General features: G+C 41.9%; 4 protein-coding genes and 1 long non-coding RNA gene across 5 annotated transcripts in view; 3 read left to right on the top strand and 2 right to left on the bottom strand.

Annotated features, from left to right (window-relative positions):
• Positions 1-818: 818 nt before the first annotated feature.
• On the bottom strand, positions 819-2290 carry LOC113033988 (dual specificity protein phosphatase 26-like). The gene is made up of 3 exons (XM_026188240.2): positions 2065-2290; positions 1355-1566; positions 819-1264 (listed from the first exon to the last, which is right to left on the bottom strand). The coding sequence occupies exons 1-3, from the start codon at positions 2259-2261 to the stop codon at positions 1068-1070; spliced, it is 606 nt and encodes a 201-aa protein (XP_026044025.2). The 5' UTR covers positions 2262-2290; the 3' UTR covers positions 819-1067.
• LOC145432290 (uncharacterized) lies at positions 1112-3549 on the top strand. The gene is made up of 2 exons (XR_013912573.1): positions 1112-1202; positions 1368-3549. It is a non-coding gene; the product is annotated as an uncharacterized LOC145432290 (long non-coding RNA).
• On the bottom strand, positions 2941-6665 carry bag4 (BCL2 associated athanogene 4). Its single transcript, XM_026188236.2, has 5 exons — positions 6380-6665; positions 5750-5869; positions 5347-5577; positions 4889-5158; positions 2941-4603 (listed from the first exon to the last, which is right to left on the bottom strand). The coding sequence occupies exons 1-5, from the start codon at positions 6455-6457 to the stop codon at positions 4148-4150; spliced, it is 1155 nt and encodes a 384-aa protein (XP_026044021.1). The 5' UTR covers positions 6458-6665; the 3' UTR covers positions 2941-4147.
• Positions 6666-6954: 289 nt separating this feature from the next.
• lsm1 (LSM1, U6 small nuclear RNA associated) lies at positions 6955-9750 on the top strand. Its single transcript, XM_026187597.2, has 4 exons — positions 6955-7342; positions 7493-7561; positions 7706-7821; positions 9211-9750. Exons 1-4 carry the CDS (start codon positions 7297-7299, stop codon positions 9379-9381), a joined length of 402 nt encoding a protein of 133 aa, XP_026043382.1. The 5' UTR covers positions 6955-7296; the 3' UTR covers positions 9382-9750.
• A 1629-nt stretch (positions 9751-11379) lies between these two features.
• grk5l (G protein-coupled receptor kinase 5 like) overlaps positions 11380-26893 on the top strand; it is a 30264-nt gene continuing 14750 nt past the window's right edge. Inside the window, exon 1 of the mRNA XM_026187262.2 lies at positions 11380-11922. Within this exon, the coding sequence (XP_026043047.1) occupies positions 11871-11922 (52 nt within the window). The 5' untranslated portion in view covers positions 11380-11870. The remainder of the gene's footprint in view (positions 11923-26893) is intronic.

Here is a 26893-nt window from a genome sequence, read left to right as displayed (position 1 = left end):
TCTGTCCAGGTAAGTTCTGACTGTAGCGGAAGTGTGTTTGTGATCATTGTCATGCTGAAAAATGAAGCATTAACAAACCAAATGCTTTCCAGATGATATTACATAGTGGGTCAAAATCTGATGTCACTTTTCTGTGTTCATTGGTTTTGACAAGATCATCAACACCACTGTCCTAAATGAATGTCCAAACCATGACAGCAACTCCATCGTTTTTCTCAGCTCTCTAGTGTGCCTCTCTCCTGACCTTCCTCATACATACTGGCAACAATTTGAACCCAAAATTTCAAGTTTGGATTCATTCCATAAGACTTGTTGCCACTGATATTCAGTACAGCTCTTGAGTAATTTGGCAAGAATTAAAAATGGCATCTTAACAGATCTCAGCCTTCCAATGAGAACATTTCTGATGAGGCTTCAGCGAATAGTAGATGGATCACCTGAAGTGCCCAAAACATAAATCGGGTCAGGATTTGTTCCTTTTTCCACAGACAATGACTTTCAGATGCTGCATCTGCTGTAGATAGCTTTTTGTATTTTTGGCCTGGCACTTCTCCTTTAGTTCTCACACTGGTCCATTCATTGAGTTAGGTGCCTTTTTTATACTGAAGTGATCCATGAGTCAGTGTTAAATGGCTTAACAACATTAGAAAAAAACAACAACAACACATTCCTCTGAAAATGGTCAGGTAGAAGCGGCCGATGTCCAAAGAAAGAGCTTCAGAAAGCCTACAGAACTATTGATCAAGACCACGTTTAAAAATTACGAAAAAGGTTTGGTTCCTCGAAAGCGGCATATAAAGAAATCGGTGGTGGCTCAAAACTTTTCCACAATATTTATGTAAATTAAGCTGACTGCTAAACATCTTGTAAAACATCAGTCCATTTAACATGTACAAATGTAATGTTTTTATCTTAACGTTCATAACAATGAAGACCAAAGAAAGGATCACATGCTGTAAGACCCCAAAGTAAAACGCAAGAAATCTTTCATGCAACACATCATCTTGACATTAAAGATCAATCTTCTGGACCCGTGAAAGGTGACTAGTAATGCTGTTAGACGGGTTTCAGCGATGTTTGCCAAAGAGCTGCTCGTCCAGTTTGATGAGCTGTCGAAGGAAACCTCGGTTAGGAATCACACCACGGCTCTCTTTCACAGCACAAATAGCCTCGACGAGAGTGAGGTTCTGCTTCAGCATCAGGTAAGCCAGGACCAGGGTGGCAGAGCGGCTCACTCCTACATGACAGTGGACCAGCACTTTGCCTTCACAGAGAAATATTAGATTAAATTCCACACATCAAATCCATTTGCCTTTGAACTGTATTTATATCATTTTTAACTTTCTCCTCTTACCTCCTCTGCTCAGACCTCTATGGATAAAGTCTGCTGCTGCCTGGAAGTTGACACTCATGTCATAGTTACAGGAGTCATGAGCCTCTACGCCCATGTAGGTGATCTTCATTCCCTCATAGATATCTGGTTGTCCCTTACGATTACTGTGAGCTGCGTTCAGGATGTGAGTGATGTGATTCTTGTACAAATCAGCCTGGTTCTCTGCACTGTGTCTGGAAAACACACCACTCTGTATTCAGACAGTAGGTTATACGGCATGTATGCAATATTTCATCGTGATAAACTGATCCTTAGAAAAACACTTTAAGCATGCGAGTTCGAACATTCGAGACGTGCTTTCATGCCAAGGCATCAGTGCAAACGCTTACATGGCGTTGTTGTAGTTTATGCAAGTTCCCACTGTGGAACGCAGCAGGACAAGTGTCACGTTACTCATTCTGCATTTGAATCAGATTTATGATCAGCTCCTCTTTCACGTATGTGGAGTGAATCCAGGACTTTTATTGATTTATTTGAGTATTTTTACTAAAAGTATCAGATGACTCTCTCAACACAAGAAAAACATTTGGAGATTTAGAAGTCAGGAAGTTTCCTCAGAGTCATAATCTCAATTTGAATCTGCTGTATATAAGTAAATACTGACGCTAGAGGAATAGGTGCAGTTAGATTATGTCAGAGTTCATCAAAAGAAATAAAGAGGAGTTACTTACTGGTCACCAATGTACAGCCTAGGCCACACTTCATCTGCATGACTGATTATGGCTTTGCCAGTATACAAGAGTTTTTCCAACTCAAACACAGCTAATCCAGGTGAACTCAGGTCAATTTCCAATTTCCGCGGAGGCGGCTCTGCATTCCACCACACAGGAAGTTTTGATGTATAGGACATTGCTTTTTCTGTCGACATGGCAATTTTATCTTTTGTAATGGTTTGTTAAGGGTAGGCAAAAAGTTTAAAAGGTGAAAAGGTTATGGAAGAGTTTGCCGAGACTACCTTTTACAGCTTCGCTGATGAAGAAAACTGCAAACAGACTATTCCACAGTTGGTCGTCTGTAACCAGTGACTCAAGTGGAGCAGGCTTGTTTGGCTCAGATTCACACACCGGAGGGTGTCCTGTGTGTTGTCAGGCCATTTGACCCTTGAATTAAATTAGACTGCACTTGGAGCCATCATGGGCGGACATTAATGCTTTTGCGTCCAAATAGCTGTCTATTTAAAGAGCTCAATGCAGGCCTGCAGCTGAAGGCAGTGTGACCTCCAAGCACCAGTTTCTACTTGAGAAAAATAAGCAGCCTTCTCATTTTTAAAACAGAACAACATTTAGAAATGTTGTATGACTGATACCTAAACCGTCTGATATTCATGTGTGTTCGGTAAAGGCAAAGCAAAAACTAATTTGATCAAGAGTTAAAAAATATACTGACATTTAATCATTTTTCTGCCCCCCCCTCCCACATTTCACTTGTGATCTTTTCACCATTTATCAGGCAAAATTCCCCATCCTATGTTGGAAACATGCATTACATCTAAAACTACACAGCGAGTTGCATTTGAGCAGAAGGGGAAATAAACACACAGAAAATGATTTTCTTTTCCATGCAAACCTTGTGATATTTTTATATTTTTTTTCTCCTAATTATATAAAACCCATCCTCTTAAATATGGCACTTTTTGCTAAAACACATCAAGAATGTCTGAGGAGGGAAAAACAAAACAAAACATACACGATAATGGACAGTGATGCGCACACAAAAATCAGTTTGATATAAACATAGATTTGTCCTCATTATCAAAAGGACAGAAAGAAAAACATTTAATCCAAGCTTGTCCTTCAGCATAAAACATGACTGAAAATGTTCAAGTAGAGATTTCAGTTTTATATATATATATATTTGAATGTTCAAAGATGGAGAAAAGGAACAGCTTGTCCAGTCATACTTAATCAAGTCTTTATCAGTGAGTCAAGTGAAACACATGGCATTCATATGTAGGTCTGATTCTAGGTCTTCATCAAAAAAAGATGAAATAATTGGGAACAGCAATCTTCTGGGGGATTTTCACTAATCTGCTACACTCAAGGCCCAGTTCTGAGCTCTGAGATATCATGATTGTATCAAGTGCCTATCTGACATTACAGTGCATGCAGGGCTTAAACTGAGTGAGAAAAAAAAAAAAAAAAAAAGAAAAGACAAAAGAAATCACTGCACCTACAGAGGCGGAGGCATGGAGAGGTACGTGGCTATGGACAAAATGCATTTACTCCATTAGGTGAAAGCACAATTTCCTGATCATGCAAAGGGACCGTGAGATGAAACGACAGCCTGCTAAAGAAGTGCAAGAGCTAATACACTTTGGATCAGACTGAAACTGACCCACATTCCTGAGGGACAGCGTGATGATAATCTGCGTCCTGACTCAGAGACAACAGAGAGCTGCAATGTGGCACTACACAAGTTCATCTTCCAGTGACTCGCTCCTGCTTTTGCAGCTGATAGAGTCACTCACTGAGGCTGATGCAGATAACCATGAGCTTTCACGTCTAATACCACCATACCTTTTATACCAGCATTATTAGGCTTTAAAGTTTGAGTCCACGTGCCAGTAACTGCTGTGTCTTTTTCTTTGGTCCATGCCACCTTTCACAGGTGTTCTATAGTAACATGGTGGTGGGGAGAAAAAAAATAAATAAATCCCTACAACACTGGTCAGCAAAAGACGACAAGAACCTGAACATGTCTATGGAAGATCAGGAAGATGAAAACAAAGTGACCCACAAGCAGAACAAGTCCAGCTCAGAAAGCTTTCTTTTCCAGCTGGTCCAGAATGGCCTGGATTCTCTGTACAGCCTCCTTTCGGGCTTGCCGGACACTCTCCTGTCCCTGAGTCTCCACAGAGTCTAGCACCAGCAGCTCTTTGGTAAGCAGTTCCTCCAGACAACGATAACTCTTGTCTGTTTTTTTGCCAACAAACTCATCAACGTCTTCCTGAAGCAGCAGTACTCTGGCCATGACCTGCTGGACCTTAGCCAGACTGGGGTTATCGCTCAGGGGCTGAGGTGCAGCCTGACTTGGAGTTGATGCTGGAACCGAAGGCGGGGCCTCAGCTTGCGACGCATTAGGATCACCTCTCCCAGTTTTATACATTTGTGGAGGAGAACTTATTTCAGTAGGATTACCACTGGGGGGATTCGGGGATGGTGCTGGCTTCGGTTTAGGTCCCACCGGTGGGGCGCGTTGGTGCTGTTGGTCCTACAGTAACACAAGAGTTTGAAAAATATTGTGTTTTAAAAGTTTGATAATATAAGGCTGTAAACTGACTCAAATAAATATACCTTAGCAAAGATTTGGTATTTAATTTTTAGAAAATCTAATCCCTCCAAAAACAGATGCTATCCACCCAGAATAGATGCGCGATTACAGAAAACAAAGTGCAATGGCTGTTCTAGTTTTACAGTTCATCATGACAATTGTAATACATTGTGTGCACATCTGTGTTTCACAAAAAAACAAAACAAAATCTCTTAAGATGCTTACCTTGGGCTGGTACGGTGGAGGAGCACCTGTTCCAGTTCCTGGCCACGCTGGAGGATGTGGTGGACGGACTGGATTCCCATAATGGTTTTGTGGAGGCTGTTGCCCCGGCGGCCATGGCTGCTGTGAGGGTACATATGGACCAGAGTGTCCCCATGCGTCAGCCTGCTGGCTGGGATGAAGTGACTGGCCAGTTGGGTATGGGGGATTTGGAGGCAACGCATGGCCACTATCATTGTAGTGAGGGTACGGTCCGGGAGGATATCCAGGACCCTGAGAGCAGAAGACAAATGTCTCACATTCAGAAAACGTTTCTTTTGCGTTTAAAAAAAGGCATCTGTTTTTAGATTAAAAAAATAAATAAATAAAAATAAAATTACAGTGTATAATATACCTCATTTGTAAGACTTTATTTAAACTATTGTTATATTTGAAAACTGTGTGCGCTTAAATGCACCAACCCCTTGGCAGTGTGGCCCAGGGTAGTGATGATGCTGGTGTTGAGAATGAGGCTGTCCAGAAGACCCACTGCTTTGCTCTGCATGGCAGCCTTGGTTAGGATAAGAACCCGGAGCCGGTCTTTGAGGGTCAGCACAGTAGAAAGGGTTGGATGGGTGGAAACCACTTGTTGAATACTGACTCTGTGCTGGACTGTAGACTCCATGGCCGTTTGGATAACCACCAGGCATTACCTATGTGAAAGACACAAGAAGGGGAACTAGTTATTTAAAATAAAAAGTATAAATCCATCAGAGATACAACAACTTTGACAAGATAGATGTTAATATGAAAATGTAAGCATAAATCCACTAACCCAACCTTAGAGTTAGAGGTACTGGTTATGCTGCATCTGTATAGCCATACCTGTGGATTGTACTGTGGTTGAACATCTGATCCAGAGGGATAGGTATTTGCATAGTGCCCTGTGGAATGAGACTGAGGATACCAGTAGTGTGGAGGGTAGCCTGGATACTGAGGAGCATCCTGCAAATACAGTCACAAAGCATGGTTGGCACCAGAGTACTTACAAATAGACATTGGTATGACACAAAACTTTAAAACTACGCCTTCAACGTCACAACCAATCCCAGGACAAACAATAACTGTGCAAACAGGGACATTGATTCATCTGCCTGCGGAACCAGTTATGCAAAATCCTTAAGAAAAACTAACCGGAAATAAAAGGGCCCAACATGTCACAAGAAAGACACGAAATACTGACTCATTCTTTCAAACACGTGGAGTCTTATTAACAGTGGCGTCACGTCAAGATTAACGTAAAAGTCCCGGAAAACAGCTGAACTCTGTCCTTAGCCGTTACTATTACATAATGCTAGTTAGCTCAGTTAGCCACGCAGCTAGCATAGACAGGGCTTTGTGCGAGCTGGCTGAAAATGATCTCGGCCACAAATTCACGCTTTTCTTTAAGGTTTAAAGACACTAAAAGAGTGTGAATACCACGAGAATATGTCTGAGCTGTGTCCACTTACTTACCATACTGTTATTCCAGTTCCCGTGATTATTTCCGGAGTTGCAAGTCGAGGGCCAGCCGGGTTTCAGATTGGACTGCATTTGATAATGATGATGCTTGGACTAAGCGCTCTTACCAGCAGCCGCCCTGTCATCTATCATTGTGGGGGGGGGAAACAAATCTGCAGCGAGCCTCGCGTTACTTATCGGATGTGTCAGGTCGTCTGAAACGCCAGCAGCAATGTTGTCGTTTTCCTATACAAGTGCGGACCCCTCGGTTGAAGTCGGGAAACGACTGAATGACGTGAGCGCCCCCGTGCTGCGCCTTTAATAGCGAGGCGCTGCTAAACCTACAGAGGTCTCACTCCGTCAGATTTTTTCTGGCACAACCAACGTTTGGACGGAGAAAGTAACGCCAGAGTCTACCATCATTACACTAGCTATAAATTTATGATATGATTTTAAGACGTTAAACGTCTATTTTCTGGGCGTATTTCAACAAAAATATACATGTATTTACATAATGTACGGCGTTTTGAATTGTTCCGGCTCTGTGACCAATATTGTGTAAATACGATCTTTGCCGACGCATGCGCGCCAGTAGATGTTATTGGCCAATGGGGGGAAAGGTCATAAAAATAACATTTTAAAAACATTAACTGCTATTTTAATCTTCAAAACCCACCGATGCCTGAAGTTATATTTATTTAAAGATGTATTTTTTTAAAGGGCCGTTCCTGCGTGTTAGAAATGTAGTGAATCGCCAGCACACGAAGGGTTAAATGCTTACAGGAAGTTCATCCCTGGCGTGTATAAAGACGCTTCCTGTGCTAATTTTGTGAGAAACATGTATTGAAACATTAATGGCTTGACGGTATATACAGATATAAGACTCAAATAATAATAATAATAATAAGAAGAAGAAGCAGCAGCAGCACAAGATGAACTACGTACCAGGGACGGCAAGCCTCATTGACGACATCGATAGTAAGTTGGAGGAGTGATTTGATGGAGCTGATTTGGTTTAAAAAGAAACAATCGTTTCAAGATGTGCAGCATCGTGTCCGACGCAATCTGGATCATCTGCAGCGAGTTTAAACTGCCATTTAACGTGCTCCTCTTGTTTGTATCCCACAGAGAAGCACCTGGTGCTGCTCCGAGATGGAAGAACATTGATTGGTTACCTGAGAAGCATTGATCAGTTTGGTAAAACTCTTAATTATATCCACCTTTAGTATTGTTTTTCTGAGTCGGGTCACTGCATTGGTTACAGCAGGCTCAGTTTATCTGTCATTATGATTCCCATGATCGGGTCTGTTCTTTATTTACCCCGGTTCTTTTGTCCTCCAGCCAATTTAGTTTTTCACCAGACAGTTGAGCGCATCCACGTGGGAAAAAAGTTTGGTGACATCCCCAGAGGAATATTCATCGTGAGAGGAGAAAATGTGGTGCTGCTTGGAGAGATAGTAAGTAGACATAATCTCGTTTTCACTTTGGTTTTTGAAATGGTCAGAAGGATGCAAAGTAAGGCTCAGTAGACATTGTTACTTACATTTCCTTATGTCCTTCACACACTGCATTGATACAGTTGTGAGAGTAGGGGTTGACATAAATGGTGGCTAAGGGTCCTCGGGCTAGAGCCTATCCCAGTTGACACAGATTGAGATCTGGCCTTTCTCACAGAGAGACGCGCAGCCATTCGTGGGCCAATTTAGAATCACCGATTAACCTAACATGCTTATCTTTGGACTGTGATAGGAAGCCAGAGAACCCTCACCAGTCTTTCTGGTACAAACAGATGCCAGAAAGACTGGTGGGCTCAAACTCCTTCCTAAGAGACAACAGTGCAAGCTGCTGATGCATCCTTAACATCCGACTCTCCTTAATCATGCTTGTCTGATGTACGTCAACAGCCAAGTTGACGCATTACAGGGTCACTGCTGTGACACAGGACCTTCAAGGCCAGTACACTGAGCAGAAGTGATTCATGAACTCTTCTTGCGCTGTTATTCCTACCTAATGCTTGACAGCAGTACTCTGCTGTTAAAGGGATCCACATCATGCTGTAACAGTACAGCATGTCATGATGTAAAACTGCTTCAGTCATAGCAGAGGCTCGACAGCACCTGTACTCTGATCTGCTTTTCAGTGCTTTAGAAGATGTTGCTGCCTTTTGTAACATTTGCCTGATGATTAGGTTCATTTGATTGTTAATTTATTTCTGTTCTGAAATGCTGATGGAAATGGAACGGCAGTGATTAACTACTTGGTGCCTTTTGGTGAGCTTGCATCTGGCAAACGATGACCGTAAGCTGACATCAAATCCTGTGTCACATCAGAAATGATATTGACGCACAAAAAGGCACATAGTCTCAGCATACGACATCTTCTGCACGCATTAATTTATGTATAGTTTTAAGAAAATGTTTGTCAAGCATGAATAAACAGCATTTCTGTTCATGCTGCTTATTATCAGAAAGCAGTTTGTGATTGATGGTTGGCATGAACCATGCAGTCTTCTTGAAGATTTGCAGATGTTTCATGCCTTTAGTTCTAGGAAGTGGCAGGTGTGCAACCTGTCCTCCTTAACTGGAAAAAGGAAATGGCTTTTGGAGAAGTCATTAGCACAGAGGTTCACTTTATTCTTCTACCTTATTTGTGTTTGATAAAGACACTTGTTTGCTTCATTAGTGTAATCAGATTGTTTGTCAATAATCAAAGTTTTGATCAGGTATTTTATTAGTAACAATTCAAAGTTCCAGAACACCCAGTAATTCCAATTAAAATGTGTTCAGTAGTATTATCTGAGTGTTTCAGGCCTGTGCAAGATGTGACACGGTCTCTTGTCTTTGCAGGACATGGATAAGCCCTGTGACACGGTGCTGCAGCAAGTCTCCATTGAAGAGATCTTGGAGGAGCAGCGGCTGCAGCAGCAAGCCAAACAGGAGACGGAGAAAGTCAAAATGCAGGTCCTGAAGGACCGAGGCCTGTCCATACCCAAAGCTGACAACCTAGATGAATACTAGCAGCCTAGTTGCCGTGGGCCTCTTTCTCAGTTGGCATTGAACTGACAAGTTTGAAGTTGAACCTGAGAGCGCATGGGAGCCTGACTTTTTGTTTTTAAGTGGGGAGAACATACCATTATATGGAGTCCAGCTACTGTGATGTACTGTATCAATTTAATTTGAGGTTTGTAAGGGGGGGGTGTCAAGTCAAGAAAGTATAAAAAAACAAAAACTTTTTTTTTTTCTCTGAAATCACTATGTTGACAATTAAGAATCAATAGCACTTTGTATTCTTTCATCATGTGGTGAATGTTTAAATAATGTGGAACTGCTATTGAGAGGGGGGGGGGGGAGACTATGTGCTTTGCCCCATTAAAGAGTTTAATTTTTCATGATGGAAGCTCTACTTGGGTGGGAGGGGTGTCATGCATTAAAGGGATGTGAAGCTCATCACTTTGGGTCAATCAGGGCCCGCTGCCCTCTTTTATGATGGCGCCACAGACACCACTAAGCAGATCACGTTAGCCGCTGCAATGTGACATCAAACCGGGCACTTGTGCATTTGTTATGTGGGGAAATGCCATAATTCATTGTGGTAATTGCACTTAGGCAGGCGGCATATCGGTGCATCAGGCTGCCCCACGTCCTGTTTATATAAATGAGAGCCCGTCCGCACACTGAGAAATCGATCCTATCTGCCTTCAGCGGTCAATAAGCTTGTTAATCGTTTTGACTGATCCATCGTGGCTTCTGTGAAACGGGGCAGCCGCGGGATTGTACTCGCTCCTAAACGAGTTATCCTCGTGCCACATGATTAAGCACTTCCGGTGGCAGTTTAATGTATTTTTCTTCCTTTCGTTTTATTTTATACTATGAACCCAGAGCCTGACAGCCTGCAAGCCATAAAGAAAGTTTCCACATATCAAGTCTTATTATATAAAGTGCAGTTTCCGGTGAAACTTCAGCGTAAAGTGCTTGTCTTCAGGAGGAGGGCAGAGGACCCCACATGAAGGTTTGTCGGTAACGTTAATCTCGAAGCAAACGCTACAGTGGACACTGGGACTGACTCGACCTGATTTCTTCACTAGATCTTTTTTTCTTTATACACTCCTGCCTCCATTTCACCAGCAAACACTCATAAAGTTGTAAAAACACAATAATACAGCAACAGCGCGCTTATGATGATGTAAACAACTTTTTTTTAAATATGAAGAAGCGAGTCATTTGTAAGAAATGAACAGAGCTGTATAAGTTAACGGTTTGAATAATATTTCCTGAATATGTCCTGTCGGACATTGCTTTAAAATCTTTGACGGATTTTTTATTATTTTAAGGCCAATTTGAGATTTAAAATTGGCCTTTTTGGTTTATTTTGGAGCAGTAAATGGCAGTGTATTTTCCAGAAGCTCATCTGTGGAGATGTTTAGAGAGAATTACAGTTTAATTACAAAGATAGCCCTTCTAAAATGTGGATTTGCTCCTTGCTGTCATAAATCCTTTGAGAATCCTTACCTTACAAAATTACTGGATTCCTCGCGAAACGGCCAATCACCTGGCATTCAGTCGTTATGTATTTATATATTTTCAAAGGTGAAATGCTTGTTTAGCATTGTTGATTCGCGAAAGTGATCCATAACGTTATGCACACCAGTTCTCGTATGTAGTTTAAAATTGAACACCAGAGGGCGACTTTACCTCTTACCCTTTTAATCTTTACTGCCACTACAGTCGGAGCACCTGTGCTTGCGTTACTGGGACAGAAATGGAATCACTTTGGCGGAAAGAAGCTCACTAGTTGTAGAAACTCTTGGGTATGAGATTCATGGCTACTCGAGGTGAAACGTGCGGGACCAAATAAAATGTGAATGTAGAATTCACAAAAAGCATTTTATAAAATGTGTCGCTTCCTCCAGCGAGCCAGGCAGTTGTAGTGTGCTTTTATTTTGCAGACATCGTGGCCTAACTTCTGGTAGAGGCTCACTGTGTGACGCCGCTTAACTGAGAGGCCCAGCCTATTTTGATTACGTACCAACAGGGGAGGAGGGGGCCCGCTGATGTCCTCTCTCGTGCACTCAGCCAACCCCTGCTGCTGCTGTTGTAAGGTAAAGCTGGCGGTATCCTAGTGTACCCTTGTTAAGGATCCGCCGCCGAAAGAACCCGGTTTGCAGACATCGGATCTTCCAGAAATAATTATTTTATGCGTCGGGGAGATTTCCTACCCAAATTACGCATGGAATGGTTTTGGGGGGATTGGAGTAGAAATGCAGCGCCGCACTTCCAGCCCACAACAAGAACCATGCCCAGCTTACACTGCAAGCAAATTTATGACATCCTGTTTTATCCTTTACGACTTTGATATGAGTGAATTTTACTTGGACAGTCACCAGGAGTGAAGAAAAAGAAACGCATCGCACAGAGCTGAAGGACGCTGTATTCGCCGCAGACGTTTGTGTGCCGAGAAACCTCTACGTTTAGGATTTTTTTTCTTTTTCTCTTTTTTTTTCTTTTTGATGGAGCTGGAGAACATAGTAGCCAACACTGTACTGCTAAAAGCCAGAGAGGGTAAGTTGACACAAATAGTAAGCGGGCCTGCTTTTGTCATATTTTGAGCTGTGCAGAAAAAAAATAATCGTAAGGATGACGGCAGCCTGCAGACTGTGTGGCTCATTACGGCAGGTAAATCCTAAAGATGCAACAGAAAAAAAATCGGGAGGGGGTGCTGTGCAGACAGTGCAGACAACATCAACGGAACACCGCGAAACTGCTCGTCTTGTAATCAGTGATAGACTCGAGTCAACCAAAATCCTTGCACATTTTGACAGATTGTATGCCCCCCCCCCCCCCCCCCCCCATTAAATATATATATAAAAAAATATATATGTTGGGGGACGGGGGCGGCAGGGGAGGGAGGATGGGAGGGTGGTCTGCCTCCCACATCCGCTTTCGTTGTCTGTGCATATGAAAGCGGCTCTTTCGCAACGTTATGCATGCTGGAGCAAACACTGACACGGGGAATAACTCCTTTCTAGAGGGGGAATAAAATGAGCTTAGGCTGTCTGACATTTGAAAGGTGATCCGATGACGTGACTGGTGTTGAAATCTGTGTAAAGGGCCCCTGCGGAGAGACGGACTCTGCTTATCTGTGTAGAAAGAGTCAAATGTCTGAAAAGGCCAGTTGCAGCCCGACAGCACGGTCTGAAATATGAAGGCGCACGGTGTCATTAATAGTTCATTCTGAGGAAGACAGGGTTGCGCTGAGGGCACGAGGAAGGCCTGGAGGTAAACGCCGCGCACTGTGTGATGCATTGACCGTTTTGGTCGTTGGGATCATGTGGGCACTTTTATTTCAGGTTTGGGGCCTGTGGGAAGTTACAAAACAAAATTCATTAGGTTTCGCCTCATAAGCCAAAATTAGGGAGTCTTTTGGTTGTGCAGCTTTAAACAGCAAGATAAATCCTGAGAGAAATAGCCATCCTTTTCCCTTATTCAGTCTGGGTGATGTCCAGAAACTTAAACAAAATGAAAACAGATTACATTTTGTCCTGAGTGTACCTGGGTCCCTTTGGGATGCCCTTTGAACTCTCCTCAGTAATCCCAAACCTGTTTTCAATCAGCAGGGTTTAAAAACCACCACTCACACTCATCCCACTTTATTGTCATGATTATTCTTTTTTGTTTTGTTTTGTTTTTTGGAACTGGTTGCAACAGTTTTCTGTCTTTCTGTAAATGCATCAAATCTTTTGCTTCAGTTTAAAATGACTCGGTGTATGTACAAGTGCAAGTGTACACAGGTCCGGTTGCAGGGAAGCTCATAGTTTGATGTGGCAAAAGCCTCTGCAGAGTTGCAAGATGACGCAGGAAAAGACTTTGGTTCTCTCGCAGCTCCTTCCACGCGTGTTACAACGTTGGCACGTTTTTAAAATAAATGGGCTTCCTGCACATAGAGCTGGAAGTGTTTCATAGGCACTAATAGAGTAATAAAATGAACCAGGATGGCGACATGCTGTCAAAATCCACACGAAGAATGCCTTCGCCCGTGGGTTGGACTGGACGTTTGTTTTATGGCAGCAGAACACGACTGGGCTGAGTGAATCAAGCTTCATGAATTAATAAGAGCAGTTAATGACCCATGACAGATCTCGCTTGTCCCAGCTGCTCCAATGGTGTGCATCTGCCCTGACTGTGTGTGCGCGTGTGTGTGGAGGAGAGAATAAGGCCTTATACAATTATTGGATGAGATGGATCTTTGAGTTAATAGCTGAAGCACGACTTTCTCAGCAGCTTGATCAATGCCTCTATAAATGTAGCTGTGTGGGACTGATTCAACAGTTGAATTGGAGTGTGCAGTGCACACACTGAACAATTTCACAGGTTGCAATATTGGTTGTATCCTCTAATGGTCTAAATCATTAGAGGTTTTGTATTACGTGATGCAGTGCCAAAGGCTATGCACATCCATGTCTGCTGCTGTTAATGCTGCTGCTTTCTGTGCATGCATACATTTAAGCAAGGCACTGTACTGTACACACAGAGACTCATTTTAGATCATGCACTAGCAACAGCCGAGAGAATGCGAGTGGAGCAAAGTGAAGAGTGTTTTTTCCTGTTTGTTTATGCGAGCATATCTCCAGCCATGCCTGAACTGAGAGGCAAGCATCCTCTGTCTAAACTTCTCCAGCTACGGACAACAGGAAGGCCCAGTTTACACTGCAGTCTTTGGCTTGTTTATGCCAGCATCCTCACACCTCCCAGATCAGTAAAACTGTGCAAGTTGGAGAAAAGAGGAGAAATAAGAAAGCTATTGATATCCCCGGGCCAAGAGTGGCAAAACAGGCCTCGTACCAGCCTCTGGTTGCTCTTTGACTCTTCAGTGTCAGCGATGGCTGCTCTGACGGTGCTGGTCTGGCATTTGCCGCCAAGTTTGGTGAAAGCTCATCGTCGCTTATGAGTATTCAGAGATAATTTTGAGATTAGTAATTAGCTGGAAGATTGGAAACACTTTAGAAATGGAGGATTTCTAATCAAAAGAGTGCTCCGTTTAATCACAGTAAAAAACCCAACTTGATTTCCACAAGAAGAATTTTTTTTCTTTTTTTTAAAGAGAGGGGCTCTGACCATATTGGACCATTTTGTTAAGTGACCGCTGTCTTACATAAAGCTCAGTGGTATAATACGCTATCAGTTTGATGCAGCCCATAAGCTATTTAATCAAATTGATTGTTACATAACAAACTGAGTGGGCTACTGCCATCCGAGCTCCATCTTCCTGTAGAGCTCCTCTCCGGTCTCTGCGGAAGATACTTTATGGATGATGAGTATGCGGTGAAATGAAACACTTCGATGGTCATCTGAGTATCATCTGACAGCGACAGCACTGCTTACTGTGTCAGAGCAGCAGGGGGAAACGCTGGTGCGCTGGCCTTAAAAGCTGTGATGTCTGTGTGAGTTTGTCAGCTGAGGAAATTGGGGCTTTACAACAGATCAAAAAGATCAAAGGCACTTAGGCCTGACAGGGCCCTTTGTTTCAGTGGGATCTGTTACACTGTGGCCTTTAATGTTATACATATAGCTGACATCCAGTCAGAGCGAGCGAGCAGGTATAATATCAGAACATACTGTAGATTTATGTGTGCGATAGCCGATGAGGGGTGTGGGGCAAATTCCTTTGTTTAAATGTAACCTGAACTTAGCCACTGTGACGCGAGCAGCATCGGTGCAGTAGACCCTTTGCTTATTGTGTGTGTGTGTGTTCACAAGCCTCTGTCTGCCTGCCTCCCCATTCACAACTCTTGCTGGCAGCAGTCGCAGATTCCAAGCCAGGCGAGTGAACGTCATCGGTTGTTTAAGTGAATGAGAGCAGGGGAAAAACTGCATTGCTGCATCCAGATGCCTTTCTTGAATTGTGGTAACAGAGCCCGGGCATTTAGTTTGGGCGACTAGACAGAATTCCACTCCGCTGCCTGTGGGCTTTCTCATTCGAGCTGCAGCGTTTTTTGAATGTTGTAGTTACATAAGTAAAACTCCGTTATATAAAAAATAAAAGCAGCTGAGGTGCTGTGGACGACTAAAAGTGATAGAAATACAGCAGGCGAGGATTTATTATTTAATCATCACTGAACTGAATTCTCAGTAAGCCTCCTTTCTGTAGCCTCTTAATTGAACTGGTAAATGTTTTGTATTGTTATGAAGTTACCATTGGTAATAACTGAGGAACAGCTACTACGTAAACCCAGAGAAACTACAGCTGAAATATGAAGAAAAACTCATTTCTTTACCGACCCAACTGCAGTAAAAACAAGCCCCAGTTTTTCCACGACATTACTTGACTTTTACAATAAATTCATGTGTGATCTCATGCATGCTGTGGTGCAAGTTCATGCTGGTTGCATAGAAAAGGGGACAGTCTATCACCATCTGAGACAAGACAGCGAAGTAATACCATGGAAAACTTTTACAGTCCAGTTTCAGCTTAGTCACTAGGTAGATTGTCATCTTTTTACTGAGTTACTTTGTTGTGGTTAAATAGGCGATGGCATGTTTTATTGCAAAGGTTATGAACATGATAATAGTGCAAGCAATTGCACAGTTTCAGGTTACTGGTACCTTTTCGAAACATTACCCAAACGAGGTGTATGTACATATGCAAACGCACATTAAACACGGCTAGTAAGCGCTTGTCATTCTGCTGAGACGGCTTCCTCGCATAACTAAAACAGGTTATTATAGTAGTGAGAGGGCAGCCATTGAGGGCAGCATAGGGGTGCAGTGGTTAGCAATGTCACCTCTCTCCAAGACAGGTTCTGGTTTGAAACTGTCGGCCAGCTGGGAGCTTTCCGTGTGGAGTTTACATGTTCTCCCATATGCCTGTGTGGGTTCTCCGGGTACTCTGGCTTCCTCCCGCTGTTGAGAGACACGCTTGTTAGGTTAACAGGCCATTCTCAATTGGCTGCAGGTGTGGATGTGAGAGAGTGTGTTGTCGTTTGTCGGTGTTAGGCCTGTGATGGACTGGTGTGTGATTGTGGTGTACTGTGCCTCTTGCCCAGTGTCAGCTGGGATAGGCTCCAGCCCCCTCCCACGACCCTACTTTGATAAGCAGGTTAAAATAGATCATGCTTGTGCATAAGTGAGTAGACAAACATGATTCACCTCAAATTTTCTAGATTTCACGTGTGAAAACAGCTTTACTGAGTAGATTGCGAAACAGTCCCGGGGACCTACTGCCGGTAACACAAAACTTCCTGAAGAGTGTTACCAGATGTGCTGATGTTATTTTTCAACCTAAGTATAAAAAAAGTCCCTTGTCAAAAATGTAAATGTTTGAAACGTTTTTGTAAGGAAGTATAACCATGAAAAACAACATAACAAAAAAGCAGTTCATTGGAATGTACTGTTTTCATTCCTAGATAGTACACAGTTAAATTTGGGTTGGACAAAATTTGGATATTTACAACTGTAATTCGAATGGACGTCTGTCAGAGGACCTCCTTTTTTACACAGTACCTAATTATACATGACTTATTACAAAGCAAACACAGTCACAAATACATCATAGTTAAAGTTAGTAATACCTTTTCTTTTTTCTTAGTGTTTCAGCTGTACATTTACTGTATTTACCTACTGATCATCAGTGGTAATTACCCTAGAATACACTAGAATTTACCGTATAATTGCCAGTATAACTGCCTACTGGTCAGTGTCCGGCAGCCTCGCCTCTGTCAGTGCGCCCCAAGGTGGCTGTGGCTACACTGTAGCTTGCCATCACCAGTGTGTGAGTGTGTGAATGGGTGGATGATTGTGTAAAGCGCTTTGGGGTCCTTAGGACCACAACAGACCATTTACAATTATCAGCTATTTACATAATTATTTAATCTTTTGTGACATTTTTAGGCAAACACCAAAAAATTGCTTCTTTTTTTTTAGATTTACTCAATGAATCTACAAAAAGAAACATTAGAACAATCGTCTTAACTAAACCAAAAATAAGCATTTACAGCGTGTGTAGATAGATATAGAATAGAAAAGAATAGAATAGCCACTTAAGTGTCATCCAGTTTAGTGCACATCACAACGAAATTTCTGTGCATTTACTCACCGTCAGACTGTACAATATAAATCTAAAGGTATAAAAAAGGAATCTAGGATATGTACACGTAAGAATATAAGAGACATTTGTGTGTATTCACTGCTTTTAGAAAAAAACTGTTGTATATATTAGGAAAAATGACTATATTGCATAGTAATAATAGCAGCAGAAAAATATAGTGTAAATTACCATTCCAGGTATGAAATTGCATTGCCCTAAATATACAGTCGCTGATTATTTTGATTATTAACTCAACATGGCTGTGTCTTAAATATCTGGAAGTCTCCAAAAGTTTGTCCGAGTCCCGGATTCAGCCTGCACTAAGCTCTGATTGGAGCATATTGCGTTTGAAACCAGCCCTACACATTTTTTATGTTTTTTTGCTGCAGTTGTTCTTTTAAGAAGACATTTTATTTCTACATAGATTACTGGCTGATAAGAACTGATTAGTCATTGCTGCTAGGAGAGTTACAGTTAGCCTATTGTCTTTGCAAGAGATTTACAGAGGGTTGTGTGTGTGGGAGAGGAGGTTGGAGGGATGTCGGGGGCGGGTGCTTCAGCGTTCCATAGAACAGCAAACCTAAGCAAGTCCAGCTGCTGTCGTTACAACTTGCAAAATGTAGTGAAATGAGCTGCACCCTCCACTATCAAATGCACAACACTGATCTTTGTTGTTTGCACCTGCCAGCTAATGGTAATCTGAGTATGAGCACTATATTGCAGACTCTGTAGTCTCTGTTACGCACTTCCTGCCCCGTTTTCATATAAACAAAAACATTTGCCTGGAGTGCTCCTCTCTCAGGACCTGTCTGAAAGGACGGAACCGAGGAATAAAACTGTCAGCTTTTATTTAGTAGAGACTCTTATTGGAGGGAAACCAGCGTCTCATTTCCTCATCGGGTCCTCCTGACAGGAAAGAAGTAAAAGATTTTTTTTTAAAAGAGGACCTGAAAAGAATATATATGCAGGACTGTTTATGGTGTTATTAACAAAAGGTGATTCATTTGAATACGACATGGATGGGACCACACTGGCAATGCCCGACTATCCCATTGAATGGTAAATGGCCTGTATTTATATAGCGCTTTACTAGTCCCTAAGGACCCCAAAGCGCTTTACATATCCAGTCATCCACCCATTCACACACACATTCACACACTGGTGATGGCAAGCTACATTGTAGCCACAGCCACCCTGGGGCGCACTGACAGAGGCGAGGCTGCCGGACACTGGCGCCACCGGGCCCTCTGACCACCACCAGTAGGCAACGGGTGAAGTGTCTTGCCCAAGGACACAACAACCGAGACTGTCCAAGCCGGGGCTCGAACCGGCAACCTTCCGATTACGAGGCGAACTCCCAACTCTTGAGCCATGATCGCCCCACACGAATCTCATCATGTGTTTTCTGGAAGTGAGATCACTGCTAATGTTGTTAAAAGTATATTACAGATAGCTTGAAAAAATTCTCGGTCCTCATAAGATGGAGCCTGCTGACTCTAGTTATTCTTTAGTGCCGTGCCAGGCTGGGAATCGTGATTTTTTGAGCTCTTTGAAATCTTTCGAAAACTTTTTGTTGCCCTCCAGGTGTGCAGATTTGAACCCTTGAAAGCCTGAACCACAAGACAATTGTTTAAATTGAGTATTAACTAAACCATATGACAATATTTTAAAAGTAATTAAATATCCATTTGCATATGTGTGTGATCATGTATAAGTTGTATAGTTTTAATGTTTTATTTGGGAACAGAATGGTGTGTATGTGTAAGTTTGGTGATGGAGTTTTTATTATGAATGAATGATGAATTTTTATGAATTATTATGTCTATTTTTATGCTTAAGGACAACAGATGGAAATTAGCCCTTGGCTATAATCTGGTATGTTTACATTCATGTAATTTTTTTTTTTACATTTATGTTCATTAACATGCACTGTCCTAAATAAATAAATAAATATATGAGTCTTAATTTATACAATATTTGCTACATCCAGCATATTAATATAATTATTTTGTAATTTATTACTTTAAAATGCATTGCTCAGTTTATCCAGGTTTTTCCAAGGGGTGAAAATCACACTGATGATGTAGTCACAACAACTCACAAAACCTCATGTGTCAAATATGATACATTAGGTATTTTAAAGGAGGAATTTTTCATTTGTTTTTTTCATTTTCATTTGTCTGTAAATTCCCAGACATACCCACAGTTAGATCGCTGTTAGCCTGGCAGAGCTGCTTGCATGGCATGTCTTCATTTACATTTGGGGTATTATATATGACCCTGCATGTACAGTTCACGCCATTTCAATTAATATTATTGGAACGTTTTTGCTGTTTAAGTTTGTTTTTTGTAAATTCAAGGATAGGGGTTCCTTTATTGGCTCTTCATTCTCTAACAGCAGTTTTGCACTGAGATTATAAAGCAAAGACGAAGCAGAGATACCCATATCTCCACCGACAACACGCCACAAGGCTCGCTGTGTTTTGAGTAGGAGTGTGACTCATTTTTTCTTGAGTAGAAAAAAATTCAGCTCTCTGGCTCCTACTATCTCTATTGTTATTGCTGCCTCTACCCACACATACAGTATACGTAACTCAGCTGGATGCAACAAGTTCACGCCTGTTCTCCAGGGGTTGTCGAGTGGAATTCTGGGAAATACCGGAGATGATTTTCTAAAGTAAAAGTAGACTCGGTAAGCCGAGTGAAAGTGGATGGAGGAAAAAATGTGAATTTTAAGCGCTTGTCATTAAAGTACTCCAGGAATGCAGTCAGAAGCCTCTCAGACACACAGGTGATTACTTAAGTACTGTTTCATCATGTCTCCATGTGCTTCCTGCGCTCTGCACTGCTGCCATATTGCTTTAATGGAACAGCTGATGAATTTTTGATGTGCATTAATCCAATAATCTATACAGTAACTTCTGAACCTTTCTCTCTGATATCTCCTGCTGGATGAAGAGCTAAATGCCAGACTGTATACGTCAATGCAAACACACTCAGAACCTACATGATGTTAAATGAGGCTGTTTATTTCCTTTAATGTCAGGACAACTAAACATAAAGAAGAAATGAGGGATCTTTTATGTTTGAGGAAATACACAACTGTAAAAAAGTGCTGATCCAGCCTTCGGATCCAAACAAAATTGGGGAAAAAAAGGCACAGGGATTTATTAAAACATGTTTTTGGATGTCGGTGAGGATGTTGAGGTCCGGGCTCTGTGGAGGCCGATCATGACTGATCCATGTTTTTACTGCATTGGCAGCATGTTTGAAATTATTGACATGCTGAAGCTGTTGCCAATCAGATGCTTTCCAGATGGGAGTGCATGATAGATCAAAATCTAACAGTACTGTTCTACATTCGTAATCTAATCAATTTTGACAAAATCTCCAAATGCAACTCCAAACCATGACAGAGCCTCCACTGTGTTTTACGGATGGCTGCAGAGACTCACTGATCAATGTCTCTGAACAGCAGATGGATCTGTGCTAACACTTCTTTCTTGACTTGTCCAGTTTCTTTATAATTTTTAAGGACACACGGCACACCATGCCAGGTTTCCCACTAGTAGCCTTTTAGGAATCAGTTTGTTGGTGTCAAAATAGTATTTTGGCATTTTTCCCAGATTAAATTAAAGACATGGGAGCAAATGATGTGTGTATAGGCTGCTAGTAAGAAAGTGACTGCAATTTAAAACTGGTTCTTTGCAAAGTTGTCTGTTATGTGTGGACACAAGGACACAACACTGGTTCGTCCCTTGAGTTAGTTGCCTTTATTATGCTTGAATGATTCATAGGTCAGTGGCTTAACAAACAAACAAAAATGGTCAGGTAGAAGGACTGGAGTGAAAAGGCATCCAGTGTCCAATGAAAGCCTGGAGAACTATTGCTCAAGACCACTTTAAAAAACAATACAAAACAATCTGGCTGCATGGCAGCAAAATATTAAGAAATGAGGTGTGGCTTTGTATTTATACATAACATATTGTTATTTATAGGAACCTATGACACGGGGATTCTTTAGAGTGCATTAGAGTAAAATCAGCTAATTTATTTGTATATTTGTAAAAACATAAATCTTGAGTAAAGCTCCAGAGAGTTATAAATGAGGTTGAAAGAGTTCATTAAGGAGTTTGGCTCATTTAAGGCCAAAGCAGATTTTAAAGACTCTTTTTTTTTTTTTCAATCGAGGCATGTTTTCGTGGCAGGACATCACAGGAGCAGGACAAGGAACAAATATCTTTATGAAGAGACTGTGTGTTTCATGCAGAAGGAAAGAAAGCACCCACCCAGTAATGTCAGTCCACGGTGCCCCATGAGTTCTATCTCACTGATGAGTCGGCTCTGTGCCTTTCAAGCACTTTCCTCAGTGTTTGCTCACTTAACTGCTGATTTTCACTCTGAATAAACTAAAAATCATTCCTCGTAGAGATGTAGGACTGTATCGCGACACTGTTCACACTACCAAAACATTTATCGAGGTAAACAGATGCTATAATACCTCGTCAGAGCACAGGAGCATCCTGTTACGGCTAGCTTCATGTGGACTATGCTCTGTCCTCTTGGATCTTTATGGATGAGCAAACAGCAAGTATTACCCAGCGTGCCCTGCGCTGTGTGTGGTCCTTTGATCGGACAGCACGGTGGGTTATATAATTTCAGGGTTTTTTCGTGCTCCCCCCCGTCACATTCCATACTTTATATATTTATAGAACAGGAAACTTGTGGCACCTGACTGTTCCCAGACAGGATATGTACCCTGCCTTCTGCTGCGCTTGTCAGATTTCTGTCCTTGCATGCAAGTTTTGACACTGAGTGTCTTCCTACACCGTGGCTGTTTTGCTCGTGAACACATGAACTTTAACAGGCGCCGCTTCTCTAGTGACAACTGCCACAGCGCCCTAGCTCTGAGGTCATGGACTGGTTTGACCACCTCAGTTTGTATTAACACATTGCTGCTGCCCTTGGGCTGGTCTCTATTAATAGCAGTAATGTTTACAAGGACATAAAGACGGGGAAATGGGCAGTGTTGTGTGTGTTTTTTTCCCCCTCAACTCTTTGTGCAAAAGTAGCTGTTGGCAAAAGGTTAAACCTGGAATTTATGTCTCAATCTTAAACGCGTGTCGAATGCAGCTACTTCCTTAGGTCAAGCTAGATTTGGTTGTTGTTTTCAGCACACAGCTCGCTAGGTTGTTGGGACACAGCTGAATAGAACGCCAATACTGTTGCTGATAAGATCTCTGTTTTATTGTCTATGACTGATTTTGAGTTTATGACCCCTCATTAAGCGGTTCAACATGTGACCCTCACAGCAGCCAAAAGAAGCCGAGTGTGTTGCCAGGTAAAAAGGTGCACGTCATCAATGTTTGCTTCGAGCATTTCAGCAGATGTTACAGGCGGACCATCCAGTTGTTATTATTGTGATATATGTGGACACGGGAGCTCATTTAGGATGGTAATAAGAACAGAGGTACCGACATGACATCATGGTGGAACAGACCAACAAAGACCGTCTTCCTGCTATAGTCCACCCCTGCTGCTCAGGTCTGGGCAGTGTTTCCCCTGCCTTCCTGTGGCATACACACACACACACACACACACACACACACACACACACACACTTTTAATATGTGGATTAAAGCTTCAATAATGAGTCTTTCACATCTTGTTTTGGTTTGCTTTCAGTGCTGCTGGCTTGACCTGATAGGCATGCGCATGCATATATGCTTATATTTTTAATAAACTGGTATGCAGTGTAGTACCTTAAACCTTTATTTACGTCTACATTCCTGTTTATACTGCATATATAGGAGCAACATTCACACAAAAGCAGTGTGCCAAGGTATGTTTTTTGTTCTCTTTGCTCCTCTTCTGTCTTTGCAGCAGATAGATATCTAGTACGATTTAATCACATTTCCCGTGATAAAGCAAACCCATATATTGCTACGAATCACTTTACAGCGCCCGAAGAAGCACAAAGAGGATGTTTTGCAAATGCAAAGCTCCCGTCTTCCTTCAATAATATGCTTGCTGGGTGTTTACCACTTGTGTTTTGCATGCACAAGACCATTGGCCCTTACCTGGAGCTCTCATGCAAATAAATCCCGATCACCGAACGGTTGGATGTGCCGGGAGGGATGGACCGAGGGGAACAAAGGCATTTGCATCATAGTCTGGTGCTGGTCGGCCACAATGTATTTGTAACTCGCTGACCACCACAGTATGACTCAACCGCGAGGCCGACATTTAACAGATCAGACAAAGGAGGTGATGTGGGAATAAGCGAGAGTTAGATAATCAGAAAGGGATAGTGAGTTGTTTGTGAACAAAGAGGGTCAGTGCAGCCAGGAGATGAGAGTGAAGAGTCACTGAAACCTACTCAAATCTTGCACACTTTTTTACACAGTGTAGGTGTAGAAAATAGCACATATTCAGAACGCTCGGCTCTGCTCACGCTCGTGCTCTTAACATCACATTCTGTTGCAGATGTTATTGCATATATGCCAGATGCACAGTGTGACAGTCAGGATGTGGTTTCAGCTGGTTGTCCACAGCACATCTAGCTTCATGTTTGGAGTGAGATTGTAAGTGGAGGTGTTCGAGACCTCGGAGATTATGTGTGTGCACGTGTGTGTGTGTGTGTGTCAGGCACTAGATGTTAATGACTTGGGTTCTTTTGAGTGTCAGCACTTTGTGCGTATAACCTCAAATCTAAGCAGGGTTGTTTTCGAAGGTGTGGATGGATGGGGCCTGCAGGATTGCCACGAGTTGATTAAATTGAGCATGAGGACAACACTAGAGAGAGGTCACAGTAGTGACATTGTGCGTGCACACACACACACACACACACACACACACACACACACACAGACACACACACACACACACACAGATGTTTGGGGTTCGGGTAACCCCCTGGTGTTACGCCAGACGGTTGACGTTTTGTCTCTGACCTTCTTTTTGCTTTACTTGACATGCCTTGATGATGTCAGAGCTCCTAAACATGAGCATAAATAAAGGGTGGCGACCACACTGCCCACATGGAACAAATTAGACGGACAAGTTCCTGTGTGCAGCAAATCCATGCCACAGCACATATTTCAGCTCGTGTGTAACTGACAGACCACATAAGAGTGAGAACGCTTTAATAGCGAAAGAAATAAACAGACAGCCGTGAACAAGATGGTTTATGGAGGATATTTACGAGGATATTCATACTTTTAAGAGCCAAGTTTTGTTAAACAGGAACCTAGAGTTACAAATCTGGACGTAAAACGAAACATGTGAATGTTTTTCTCTTCTTCAAAACATGATTTCAAAAAGTTAGCACTTGCTTTCATCTTTGTATATCTAATACTGTTGTAAACTTTCCTCAAATCCTGCCAGAACATTTCGTAAAGCCGTGTAACAGCAACGTGTCAGACAATTTTTTTAACCTCTGTTAGGCTGTGCTTTCTTGAGCCCACAGACAAAAGAAGCCAAAGGGCACTAAGGCTAAACAGAACTTTATTTGTTGTTACATTCAGATGAGGAATAATTGATTCGTTGTATTTGCATGTTTGTGGGAGTGTTTGGGTGTGCTCTGTGTTCTGGTCTTTGCACCACATGGGCCTCGAATGTTACAGTGGGACGAATTATAAATATGCTTTCGAGCAGCTTTATTTGCAGTGATGAATGAGAGAAATCGAGGGGTTATAAAAATAACATGAACAGCGTGACAAGAGACCACACGTAGAAAAGCCCAAAAAGGAGGCAAACCACTAATCTATAGCACTGTTCTATTTTTATGGCCAAGGAGCTGTAGACGTCCTTAAAAAAAAGTCCTAAAACAAAAGGGGGTTGATAGACTTGAAACAGCAAATGAGGTCAGTGATTGGCTGGCAGCAAACTTGGTGACAGTGATGTGGTGATGACAGGAAATCTTCAGCAGTGTGTCAGAAGAAAAGGGAAAAAGATACTGGGTCACAGGGAAACAGCAGAAGAGCAGAAGATGATGCCAGGAGTTCCAAAAAGCAGGAAAGGGGGGAGGCGGGGAGGGAGAAAGAATGAAAAATAAATAGGCTTGGAGAGCAATGAGAGGCAAAGAAAACAGGACACAGAAAGAAAAAGAAGGAACTGCATTATTTGTGGTTGTCTCAGCATTGTGTAGAAGTTGAATGCCTGGGTGGAGCACCCATGTTTGGTACAATTATTTGACATGGCGTTGACCCTTCACAGGAAATTTATGCCATTTGGCTGGACGCTTGTATCCACAAATGCCTCACACTAGCACAAGTGCATACATTTTTAGCATGGCGTCCCTCCCATGGGGAATGACCTTCTTCATTCGCTGTATTCTTTTGCCTTTTTGGCAGATGTCATGTTTTCATTAAAGGAGATTCAAAAACTGGAGCACACAGCAACACACTGTATTTTTGTGTGGGGAGCATAAGTTTACATATGAGCTGTTTACAGAAGCGATCAAATAAGGAAGTGCGCCTGTTTATAGCATAGTTTCGTCTACAGTAATGTTAATGAGGCGCAGGTGCTCGAAGTTAATGATTGTCTTTGGGGATATTTTTATTCGGGTTATTAATACATTCATGCTTCGTGTTTGTCTTTGGTGATACGAGTATCATTCTGAATACCGTATGTGAGCTTTGCTGACGTAGGGTCCCTTATCTTTAACACCCCTCCTCCTAAAAAGAAAAATACTGCAGTTCTAATAAGAGTCAGTACAACCCTGTAAAACTTTTTATGACTCAAATATGTAAGAAGTGGATTGAAATACTTTTGTATACTTTGCTGTGAAATCATCTGTTCAAAAATGTTATGTCAGCTTGTAATGATGGAAATGATCTCTAATTAAATCCCTTTGTGCCTGTATAATGTATGGTTATGGCTGGCTGTTGCAATGTAATCCTGAAAGTATGACACACGAGGGTCATACTTGGTAAGTGAATAATAAGCATAAGTGTGTAAAATGAGGCTTTTGTACTATGTGGGCAAAATAACCCGTACCATGCAAAAGTCTTGAGCCACCCCTCATTTCTTCATATTTTGTTGTCATTTTTTAAAAACTGGAAACTGGTCTTAAGCAATAGTTCTCCAGGCTTTCTGAAGGTCTTTCAAAGTGTTTCTTTCAACATGGGCTGCTTTGTTAATCATTTTTAGTCCAGTCTTTGAGCCTGATCGTTTTTCTTAAGCCACTTAACACTGACCTATGAATCATTCATGCTGTAAAATTGTACCTGTTGTCCATACACACAACAGACAATTTAGCAAAGAACAAATCTGGAATTGAGTCTTTAGACTCTTTGTTATCAGCAGCCTGTCACAAAAACATATAATTTGTTCCCATTTCTTTAGTTCAATATGTGAAAAGTAAGTAAATTAAGTAAATACGTTTTTGTTTTGTTTTTTAAATATTCATAGAGCACATTTTAAGATAAATGTCACAAAGAGCTTCAC

Source organism: Astatotilapia calliptera, chromosome 12 (assembly GCF_964374335.1).
Source record: "Astatotilapia calliptera chromosome 12, fAstCal68.1, whole genome shotgun sequence".
In the NCBI taxonomy this organism is placed as follows: domain Eukaryota; kingdom Metazoa; phylum Chordata; class Actinopteri; order Cichliformes; family Cichlidae; genus Astatotilapia; species Astatotilapia calliptera.
This window is presented reverse-complemented; position numbering and strand designations above follow the sequence as displayed.

Bases quoted from the DNA above. Each gene is read 5' to 3' on its own strand.
- LOC113033988 (XM_026188240.2), bottom strand. From the start codon at position 2,261: ATGTCGACAGAAAAAGCAATGTCCTATACATCAAAACTTCCTGTGTGG. The intron at 1,567-2,064 runs GTAAGTAACTCC...TGTGTTTTCCAG, and splicing joins AGGCTGTACATTGGTGACCA to ACACAGTGCAGAGAACCAGG. The intron at 1,265-1,354 runs GTAAGAGGAGAA...TTCTCTGTGAAG, and splicing joins TAGAGGTCTGAGCAGAGGAG to GCAAAGTGCTGGTCCACTGT.
- bag4 (XM_026188236.2), bottom strand. From the start codon at position 6,457: ATGCAGTCCAATCTGAAACCCGGCTGGCCCTCGACTTGCAACTCCGGA. The intron at 5,870-6,379 runs GTAAGTAAGTGG...CTGTATTTGCAG, and splicing joins GGAACTGGAATAACAGTATG to GATGCTCCTCAGTATCCAGG. The intron at 5,159-5,346 runs GTTGGTGCATTT...TTCTGCTCTCAG, and splicing joins CTGGGCCACACTGCCAAGGG to GGTCCTGGATATCCTCCCGG.
- lsm1 (XM_026187597.2), top strand. From the start codon at position 7,297: ATGAACTACGTACCAGGGACGGCAAGCCTCATTGACGACATCGATA. The intron at 7,343-7,492 runs GTAAGTTGGAGG...TGTATCCCACAG, and splicing joins CCTCATTGACGACATCGATA to AGAAGCACCTGGTGCTGCTC. The intron at 7,822-9,210 runs GTAAGTAGACAT...TTGTCTTTGCAG, and splicing joins TGGTGCTGCTTGGAGAGATA to GACATGGATAAGCCCTGTGA.